Source organism: Limanda limanda, chromosome 22, assembly GCF_963576545.1.
Source record: "Limanda limanda chromosome 22, fLimLim1.1, whole genome shotgun sequence".
Lineage (NCBI taxonomy): Eukaryota > Metazoa > Chordata > Actinopteri > Pleuronectiformes > Pleuronectidae > Limanda > Limanda limanda.
The window spans coordinates 2,321,241-2,332,669 of record NC_083657.1 but is presented as its reverse complement, the minus strand read 5'-3'; the positions used below and the strand labels follow the sequence as shown (position 1 = coordinate 2,332,669).

General features: G+C 47.8%; 1 protein-coding gene across 1 annotated transcript; it reads right to left on the bottom strand.

The window, feature by feature from the left end:
- Positions 1-8,974: 8,974 nt before the first annotated feature.
- On the bottom strand, positions 8,975-10,045 carry gpr185b (G protein-coupled receptor 185 b). The gene has a single exon (XM_061066535.1). It carries the CDS (start codon positions 10,043-10,045, stop codon positions 8,975-8,977), a length of 1,071 nt encoding a protein of 356 aa, XP_060922518.1.
- Positions 10,046-11,429: the final 1,384 nt, after the last annotated feature.

Sequence of the window (11,429 nt, the reverse complement as noted above, 5' to 3'; positions counted from 1 at the left end):
CGCTTGATTTTCTCCATTGATAAAAAATTATGAACTTAACAGCTTAGACCTGAATCTTGCTCCTGGAACGTGATCCATCACTGAACATTTATGAATTTGACTCTTATTTAAAAAAATCGGTTTAAATCAGAGATATATATTTTAAATCGATGAGTATTTAAGTGGCTACTGACGTCATTTTTTCATGTTTCGAGTTTATTTCAATCCCACGAGTTTCACATTTCGGCATTTCTATGGGACAGACGTTGTCAAAGTAACAATTTTAGGTTTGAAAGTTGTTGTGGCTGCACTTTCTGAGAAGAGGCTTGATGGCTGCACTTGTGAAGCATTAAGGAATTCACATAATGATAGAAGACAGTTTGAAACCCTTTTAAGAAGCAGGGTCAGGAGAGGGCGGCTCAAAATCTGTTATTTCTGTGGAAAGGTTTGTAATCGTTGTATTTTTCTATCATTACACTTTGTCATATAGAAGAGGAAGCTTTGGTATAAAACAGCTTTAACAGATCAGAACAAATCATATTCAAATGTCCAACCTCACAGCTTAGAACCTCTGTGGATTCTCAAGGTTATTCTGGGAAATGTACATTTAAAATATAATATGTACAACGTCATCTTTTGTTATTGTGTTGATTATATCTTACACATTGTGCGTTTTGAATGAGTCACTGGACGATGTTTGAAATAGTTGCTGCAACGATTAGAACTTGTCATTTTCTTGCCACATGAAGGAAATCGTGCTCACAGGTTTCAGATGTTTGATGCTGTGTGTGTGTGTTTATGTGTGTGTTTGTGTGTGTGAGTGTGAGTCAGACACAGCAGATGCAGGTATATCATCAACGTGCACACACACACTGAGGTGATTTGCAGCAGATGGAGAAGAGAGAGAGTGATGGAGTGATGGAGTGATAGTAGGTGGGTTGAGAGATGAGGTTGTTTTGAGATTGATTCCATCTGAGCTGCTGTAATGATGTAAAAGAAGTGAGCTGTGTGTGTGTGTGTGTGTGTTGTTGTGTGTTTGTGTGTGTGGGGGGGTGCGCTGCGTCTTTTCCCTCACGACTTGGCTCTGCAGTACTCACCTCTGACCACACGGTGGAGCTCTCCACCGCCATGTTAGGGACTGAATAGAGGTGAGTCAGGTGTCAAACATAAAACACACATGTTTAATTGTGTAGGTCCAACTTTCACCGACACACAAAGTGATTGAGATTCATTAAGGTTTGAATTATGATCCTCGGCTGTTTCATAGATTCAGCAAAAGTCTCCTGGTTCATTATTTATACTGAGAAAGATTTACTGTTATATGTATGTATGTGTGTGTGTAACACAAGGCTTCCTGTGGTTTCTTCTACATGAACATCATGTATGTGTGTCCTCTCTCTCTCTCTCTTTCTCTCTCCCTCTCTCCCTCCTCTCTCTCTCTCTCTGTCTCTCGTCGTTTCTCGCCCTTCTGCCGTTATGCAAGCAGGGAGTGGTTTAATAATTCAGCAGCACTTCTCTTTTTTCCCCGTTTTATCGCTGCCTCTCGGGCTTTTCCTTAACACCACAGTGACCTGCGATATTGACTCACAATCCCCAACACACTTGTACCAACACCCACCCACACACACACAGACTCACAAACACGAACACGGCGACGTCACAGGATCGACTCCGGTCCAGGAAATAACACAACGATACAACAACCAGCTCCTTTTTTTTTTTTACTTGTTCTCAGTTTATTTGGCAAATTTGTTTTTTTTTGCAGTCTTTTTGTTTTTTATTCTCATTTGTTTCTTTCTCTTCTCAATTATTTACAATAGTAAAAATAAATCTTTCTCTTCGAGGTTTTTACATTCGACATTTACAAGTGCAATGTGTAACATGTCCATCTTGATAAAGTGCATTGGTACTTTTTGTAACTTCCCGTTTCACAACATGAACGTAAGAGGAAAGATGGAAAGAAAATACAGTAGAAATAAAGACATGATTCAAAGACCCTGACATCACAGTATCAGTCGCGCCCCCCCACCTGGAGGGTTCGAACCCTGTGGTGCACCCGTGCTGCCTCCGCGCCCACACCAACCCACTCCATGCATAAAACTATGAAGGCCATACTCGGTCCGATACAAAATTAGCTCTGTAATGGTTTTTATTTAACTTTTTTTTTATCGTATTGATTGAGAATCTTTGCCTGAAGTGTTGCCAGGTCGTGGGGTCACCGGGGGGGGGGGACGGGGGACGTGAGCCTGACCGACGGGTGGGCCGCACCCTGAACCCTGCTTTATAAACTCTTGTGCTCAGAAGAGAGGGAGAAAAGAAGGATGGAGGAGGAGAGGTGTAAAGATGGAGGATGAGGAGATGGGGAGGAAGAGGAGGAAGAGGAGGAGACATGCTACTGTCAAGGGAGGGTTGGTTTCTTCCTCTTCACTCCCTCCCTTCCTTTTCCCTCTTCATTCTTTTTATCTGCTCTCAGGTGAACTATTTTTAGACGGAGCTTCACCGACGATCTTCCTGCAGGACAGGGAGGAAGAAATGTTTGACAGGAGGAAGAGGAGGAGGAAGAGGAGGAGGAAGAGGAGGAAGAGGGATGAAGGTGTCGGGGATGGGCTGGATACAGAGGAAAGCAGCGAGAGAAGGATGAGGAGACGAGAGAGAGGGAGACGCCTGCTGAAAGAACGAGGGGGGGGGTTGTCTACCGCAGGAAGCGTGGGAGGAAAAAAAGTGCGTGGGATGATTTTTGAAAGGAGGGAAGCGGAATGGAGGGGGGGGGTGGGGGTGGGAGAAGGGGGAGAGGGTGGGGGGGTTGTCTTTGAAACGACCTGCTTTCCTCGACACGACTCAGACGAAGTGACGTCGCTGGAGAAACCGAACTCTGTGACGTACCACGCTGCTCACGCACAGTCCCCCCCACCCCCCCCGACCTCTCTCCCCCCCCACCCCCCTGTCTGTCTAAGTGCATGTCTTTTCTTTTTCTTTTTTATATAAAAACACTTCAAATCACTGCTCTTCAAGTCGAGGAGACGTTTTTTACAGAAACACGAACATCCTCCGTGTCTTGTTGCTGCTGCTGCTCGCCAAAATAAAAGTCTGAAGTTGCAGGTAGGAAACCCGGTGTTTGGGGGGGGGGGGGGTCGCTGTCTCTCGTCAGTTTGCTCAGTTCAGTGATCGATAGCATCAAGGTCAACTCCTTTTTTTTTTTACATAACATCCTTGTGTCTTTCTCAGTCCTGCTGCTGATTGGACCACGTGGAACTTTTTTTTTTACCTCCGCCAAGGAAGTTATGTGGTCACCTCTGTTCCGATGTTCAGATACCAGCGTCAGAAATGACTCTGGAGGGTCAATTAGAACCGAATTCATGCTTCTTCCATCGTAGACGTGTTTGTTGTTGTCAGAAACTCGACTCTGCGCTGCCCTCTAGTGGAAGTTCTACTTAACAACCATTCCAGCGTAAAGGAAGCATGGTCACCCTAATATTTCATTAGTTCTGTCATATTTCCAGGACTGGTATCTGTGAACGGTGGAGTTTAAACGGATTTGGCGGAGGTTTGCGCTCGACTGAGAACTTTTTGTTACAATTTACATTTTCACCGACTTCACCCTCCGATAAACGTGTATGTACACAAACCAAAAATAAGACACGTACGTCGAAAATTATGGCACTTTTTCAGCATATCTGACACAAACGTCTTCCCCCCAAGAAACATTTTACATTTGTTCATAGGAAGAAAAACAGAATAGGAAGAAAACACACACACACACACACAACAAACACACACTCACAGCAGCGACCACGTCCTGTAACTCATGCCCTGATGAACATTACAAAAATATACATATTTCTGTACAGCATTGCATAAGAAAAATAACACACACACACACACACACACTTGTACAGAATTGTTTTCTTTTCCTTAAGGTTTGAACTAGAGTCCTGTATAGTGGCGGACAACACCAGTGTGTGTGTGTTTGTGTTTACAGTGAGAGATGCTTTGATTACAACTGGCTATGATCCCAGGAGGAGAACACACACACACACACACACACACACGTTAAACACACACACAGTGAGTGGTCACTTCTCTCAGGAGTGGTTGACCGTGTGGTGGCGTATTCACAGATGAGTGTTCATTGTTAAAACGACCACGGGGGGGGGGGGGGAGTGGACACGCCAGAGGGGACAGGGACGGAGACAGAGACGCTTTCTGAAATACAGATGTGCGATGCTGCTGAGTTTAATGATTTGCTCACTGTGTCTCCAGATGTGCGAAGGTGTATTAAAGTAATCCTATAAATTTGGTAACACAACATTATGACTCTTATTAGTTTGATTATATTTTGAAAAGGGTTTAGAATTCTCCATCTTTTCAAAGTTTCCTGCTGAATATTGGAGATAAACTCTGGTTTTTAATAACTTCAGAGTCTTTTTAACTGATTGTGACAGTTGAAGATCTGCTTTGAATGTAAAGATCCAAACCACGTGAGCGTAGAAACACTGGTTTTCTATCCTCTGTGTTAGTTGTGTTGATTCCGTTGGTCCCGTCTAGCATCTCCACACACAGGTGACTAAGCAAGTCTCTCACTTCCCTCTGTTCATTCTGTGCCCAAACAACATCTGCATCATGTGAAACGGATTCAATGAACTCTGAGTGATCGATCGGCTCGAGAACTTTTTGCAGTTCATCCAAAAATACCCGACTCCATCCGTCTCGTGCCTCCGACCTCCTCCAGAGTAATTGAAAGTATTTCACTTAATAATTGATGCAAGTCTTTTTACCGTGAGACGGATCCGTCAATGCAGTGATCGAGCAAAAAGGGAGTGAGAGAGAGAGAGAGAGAGAGAGAGAGAGAGAGAGAGAGAGAGAGAGAGAGAGAGAGAGAGAGAGAGAGAGAGGTGGTCCGACTTGTTTAACCGGTGCGACCCCTTGACCTTCAGAGAACCGGTGATTGACCGTGAGTTTGGGATTTAACGTCTGTTTAGATTGATCTCATCTCACAATTCATGTAAATCCTTCAAATACAGAAACAATGTGCTATTTGTTGCTCGACCACCTCTGTCCCTCTCTCTCTTTTTCCTCATTGTGGCTTTTTGTACACAGCAACAAATTACAATTAAACATTATTGCGGAAGTGTTATCTTTTTTTTTTTCTGTTTTTTTTCCTGTGTTTTTCCGATAAGGCCAAAAAAGAAAAGACACCCGATTCTGTCTTTTCAAAATAAAATCCCCGAACAGAGTCGTGCAGCTGCGAAAAAAACAACTGATTGTTTTGCTGCTGCCAAGGAAAATAGAAAAAACACCAACAACCCCCAAGTATTTACACTTTAGAAAAACAACAACAACAACAACATCGTAATACCTGTTTTCTCATGTGCGCCATTTTCAGAGTTTCCGTGTGTTTGTTCTTTTGCCGTCGTGTTTTATTTTTGGTAGAAGGAGCTGAATCTGGAAGTGACTCCTCCTCCTCCTTCGTCATCGCAGAAACAAAAACAACGAGTCTTCAGAGTTTTATAGTTTGAACTGTTTTCCCCGGACACCTCCCACTCGTGTGTGTCAGCAGCGAGCCAACAGCTGAGTCACGGCGCCTCTCTGGGAGTTTGTGCAGCGTGAAAACGATCTCAGCGGATCATTGAAATGCTGATGGAGGTTAGAACACACCCCCCCCCCCCTCTCCCTCTCCACAGCTTCCTCTCCATCCTCCGAGCACCGGCCCCGACTCCTGCCGCTATTATTACCCAGATGTTATTAACATGAGCTGGATTTAACTCACACCACGGCCTTTTCAGTGGGAAATAGCTTCCTCCTGATTGGCTGTGAGGGAGACGTGACCTGAGGTTGCGTCTCGCCTGGCGTTTCTATTTCACGCCGCGTCACCTCGCTTTTCATTAACCTGCCGAGCCTCCGAGGGGCCCCGGGCGGAGCTGTGCTGCTTCTCCGACTCGCCGTGTGTGTCTGTGTGTGTGTGTTGTGAATATTCAGGCTGCTCGGAGAAGAAAACTAGAAGGCGTAGAACTCGAGCCGGAGCGACGAAGACCATCTGATTATCTCTGGTTTTGAGTTCCTGCCACCAAACGATATATAAACATGGACAAATAATAAAAATATTTCCTTTTTTAGAATTGTTTTGAGTAAATCTTGGTTTTTCGCCCACTGAAGCCATCTGGACGAAAGATGAGCTGCTCAGTAAAGACCGTGCTCAGCGCTGGCTGATGGAGAATCAATCAGGCCCTGGAGTTTGAACGCTGTCTCTAAATTCAGATCCTGGTTTCAGCGGATGCAGACAAACGTCCAGATCCTGAGAGACTCGGCTGCTCTCACCTTCTTACTCCGAGTCACGGGGCCATACATTTATTTTCTCATGTATAATTTCTGCTGCTGAGATGCACGAGAGGAGGAAACGGGACGGTGGGGGGGGGTGGTAGTCACGCTAACGGCCCTCATGAGCACGGTTGGAATCTGTTTCTGCATTTCACGACATTGCTGAAGGATTTTCAGTGTTTTCTATCTTCATACGAACATGACAGAATACGAGGAGACTGTTCTCTCTGAGGTAAATCTCTTCAACTGCAACCACCCCTTTGTCTTCTGCCAATAAATATGAGAAAAAAGCTATCCTATTTGGAACTGTGATCGCGAAGAAGATAATTCTTCGTGGGTGGAAGTCTGACATTGCACCCACGTACGATCAGTGGTTGAGAGAAATGGCAAATATGCTTCACCTGGAGCGACTGAGACTTCATAATGAAGACAGGGGAGACATATTTGATAGGATGTGGGACCCTGTACTGCAACTGTTTCAAGGAAAGGACTAAAGTATGGATCATTGTGAAACGCCTGATGTGTGTATCTTTTAGTTTACTCTTCACTTTGTGTAGTCTTTTGTAAATTTGTATGTTTAATTTATTGTCATGACTGTGGCTTCTGTTAATTATTTACTAGGATGTGCTGATCCTGTTCATGCTTTTTAGTTTATTTGTTAGTTTGGGGTGGGAGTTTTTTTTTCTTATCCTTTTCTTTTTTGTTTGTCCTGTGTTCCTTTTTCATTCTGGAAAATAATAAACATATTTAAAAAAAAAAAAAAATCTCTTCAACTGGCTAATTAAAGCCATGAAAGTATAAAAACAAAGACACAAAAAACACACAATGTCGAGTAAAGCCATCGGTTCATTTTTTTTCTCATGGCTCCGTTGAGTTCTTCCTCTTTAAAGAATTCATTGTGTGAAAACCAGAACTCGTCCTTGGTCGTCTGGTGACCGGAGAGAAAGAAGAATAACAAAAATAATAAAGCAGCACTTAACAAATAAAAGCCGTCCTCTCCTCAGAAACCTTTTAAGACCAAATTAGACATTTTAACGGACGTCACCACGGTAACCCTCGCCGCTCCGATTGAGGCCAAACGACCCTGAAAGGAATTTAACCACCTTTTAAAAAAAAAAAAAATCACATGAGCAGTTAAACGACCAGAATAGACTCCAATCAACCCCCCCCTCCCCCCCCTCTCTCTCCCTGTTAAGATGGTGTACACAGAGAACAGCGTAGCCTACTTTCCACCCCCCCCCCGCCACCCCCCCACTGTTCCCAGGGTAGCGGCGCTCTGCAGTGGCGCTGTCCTTGGTGCTGGATTCTGTTCTCTCTCCGCTTCACACGGCGCGGGAGCTGGCGGAGAAACTGGTTTTCTCTCTCTCTCTCTCTCTCTCTCTCTCTCTCTCTCTCTCTCTCTCTCTCTCTCTCTCTCTCTCTCTCGAGTAAAGCCATCAGTTAATTTTTTTGTTATGGCTCCGTTGAGTTCTTCCTCTTCAAAGAATTCATTGTGTGAAAACCAGAACTCGTCCTTGGTCGTCTGGTGACCGAAGAGAAAGAAGAATAATAAATAAATAAATAATAATAATAAAATAATAATAAAAATAATAATAAAGCAGCACTTAACAAATAAAAGCCGTCCTCTCTCTCTCTCTCTCTCTCTCTCTCTCTCTCTCTCTCTCTCTCTCTCTCTCTCTCTCTCTCTCTCTCTCTCTCTCTCTCACCGACAGGGAGCGGATTTGATTTCATCACGCCAAGGAAAACGCACGCCGGCCTGGATCTGGAGCTGCCTCTGTAGGCTCCTCCTCCTCCTCCTCCTCCGACCGGCGGCGGCAGATCCCTGTTTGGATTTGAGCGTTTGACGAGAGATGACGTACGATTGGTTGACTCCAGCTTCTCGTGAATACATTTCTTCAGGGAACCTCTCCCCTAGAACCATGACGCCATCCAGTTAAAACCTCGGCACATAAATAACCAGTTACTCTCACACTGTTTCTATAAACTCGTTAATTACTTGAAGGGAACATGGAGGTTTCACGGGGGGGGGGGAGGGGGGGGAGAGATTCTTGTTTTCCTCTCTGAGCTCGGCACAGGAAGCTCGCTGAGAAAACTCAAGGTCATTCATTGTGTATTTTTAGCTCGTTGTATTTTTATCCACCACAACACTAATTTCAAAACACATCAGTGAAAACACAAACAGGCGTTTTTTCCGAGACTCTCTCCTTCCGATTGCGTAACCATCCAGACTCGGGTCCCGTGGAGACTCAGAACACGTCGGACACGTACGTGCTACCCTCTGAGAAGTGGGCGTGGCCTCTCGCACCCTGAAGGCCGGTTGAAAGCGTCACCTGACACATTCACCCGCGGCTTCCACAAACCGCGGTGATGGTACCTCGGTCTTTGTTTTGCAGTCGGTTTCACCTGCGTCCCCCTCTGGCAGGACGTGATCTCCTCAGCTCTCGTCTTCTCGTGGACCGCCCACTGTCCCCCCTGCTCGCCGGGCCGGCGCCGCCACGGCCAGGCGTGCGTTCGCCATCGGCCCATCAGCCCTGATACGAGGCGTAGAGGAAATCTCTTTCCTCAGCCGAACCCTTCCACCTTCCTCCCCTCGGTCCCGGTCTCCCCCATGCCTTCCTGTCCCTCATGCAGCCCTGACTCAGCATCTAGCGTCGTGCCAAACAGAAACCAACCTTCCCTGCTACACGTCGCTGGAGGTCCGGGGGCGGAGCGAGAGGTTGGACGGGACACACCCACAACAGGCCAACCACAGGGACTTCTGGATGTCCGGGTTCCGAAACGCGTAGATGATGGGGTTGATCACCGAGCAGCAGGTGGCGGGCAGGACCGTGGCGTAGGTGTAGATCGCCGGGTAGCTGGAGTCGGCCACGATGGCGTACATGGCGAACGGCAGCCAGCACGCCCCGAAGGCACACAAGATGGCCGACAGCGTGGAGACCCCTTTGTGGGTGGAGATGGCCACAAACTGGTGCTGCACCGCGATCTGCTGCGCGTGGCGAAAGGCAATCTTGCAAATCTGAAGGTAGAGCTGCATCATCAGGGCGAAGACCAGGAGGAAGGTGACGGCGAGCGCCACGGCGTTGATCTTGGTGACCGGCCGGCAGATGCTGCACGAGGACTCGTCTTTCAGGCAGTTCCAGCCGAACGCCGGCAGCAAGCCGAGCGTGAGGGACACCGCCCAGATGAGACCCACCATCACGTAGGTGAAGGTCACCGTCCGCTCGGTGTGGTAGGTCAGGGCGTTGTACAGCGACAGGTAGCGGTCCACCGTGATGGCGAGAATGTTGAGGACGGACGCCGAAAAGGCCGAGATGAGCAGAGCGGCCGACAGCAGCGTCACGTACTCCAGCGAGTCGTCCACCAGGTAGGTGAAGACAAAGTTCAGGATGAGGCCCAGGCCGGCGAGAAGATCGGCCACCGCCAGCGACCCGATCAGGATGAACATCGGCGCCCGGAGCGTCGGCGTGTAGAACAGAACCGCTATCACCAGGGCGTTCTCACAGGAGATGAGCGTCCCGGTCACGCAGAGCGCCACGTCCCAGGGGCTGACTTCCTGCACAGCCACGGCCGTGGTCGCCGGCCGGAGGTCGGGGGTCAGGGTTCGCACCACGGGCTCGGAGGAGGAGTTGGACGGGTCCTCGGCCAAACTCCAGGAGGTGGAGGAGTCGAAGGGGTCGAGGGCGGAGGAGTTGAGGCTGCTCCCGCCGCCGCCGCTGCTCATGGCCGTCACCGCGGCCAGGGAGAGAATCATAGCTGGAGAGAGGAGAGAGAAGGAGGAGGAGGAGAATGATGAAAGGGGGAGTAAGAGGGATGGAAGGGATGAGAGGTGGAAGGAGATGGAAGAGATCATGCGAGTGTGTGTCATGGAGAGATCAAACCAGAGAGAAGACAACAAATCAAGAGAAAAGCAAAAGGAGGTCAAGGAGGGAAATGATGGGAGGAGGAGAGCATGAGTAAAAGGAGGTGAAGGAAAACAATAACCGTGATGGAGGAGGAGAAGAGAGGGGAAAGGAAGATGTTACCGTCCGTCCCTTTTTGATAAAAGAGCAAAGGAGACATTCATTCACTCCTGCGTTTGCTCATTCATCCGTTCACCAGACATGCACTTGACCCCGATCACACACAACACACAACACACAACACACAACACACAACACACAACACACAACACACACAACACAACACACACAACAACACACAACACTGATTAACACACAAAGACAAGAAAAGCCTCCGAATAGAAACAGTAACGTTCCCTCTGTTTGTGTCTTGAACGCATCGTGACAACACGGAGCCGCCGAAAACACACAAAAACACAACACAAATACATCAGGTAGAAATAGAAGAAGCGTAAATCTGGTGCGTTCCTACCGAGAAGATTCCAGAACCAGAAGATCCAGATCGGGTCCACGCACCCCCCCCTCCTCCTCCTCCTCCCCCCCCTCCCGGTCAGAACCATCATCCAATAGAAATTCTATTTATAGAACAAATCTCTAAAAATGGTGCATGACGTCCTGGGGCACGGCGGGGCGGGCACGGACCCAGTCAGTTTTGCTGCGTGCGTTTTTTATTTAGAAAACTTCGTTAATGCGCGTGCACGTGTATTCTGCCTCCGCGTGCACGCGCATTATGAGAAATATGTGAAAAAATCCAGATCGAGGCTAATTTTAGCTCAGCTTGGCACGCGCGCGCCAAAAGGAATGTGGAGCTCCTCCATTCATAAAAAAAAAAAAAAAAGAACTCCCATCTCTCACACCTCCCACCCCCCCCCCACCACCCCCACCCCCCCAACCGCCCCCTTTTCTTCCTCCATCTCCCTCTTCACACGCACACGCACACGCACACGCACGTCAATGACTGCAAGCAACCGGGGGGGGAAGGTCACCAGCAGCGGAACCGGGTTCGATCCCGATCCCAGAACCCCCCCCATCCCCCCCACCCCCATGTCACGAAGTGTTCAGAGCGTGTGTGTGTCTGTGTGTGTGTGTGTGTGTGTGTCTGTGTGTGTGTAGCATAACAATAAACAGCTTGTTCAGTTTCATTCATCTGCAGCAGTGCGGTCCCTGATCCGACGCGTGAGAGAGAGGGAGAGAGGGGGGGGGTGGAGAAGGAGGGATGATGGAGGGATGAAAGAG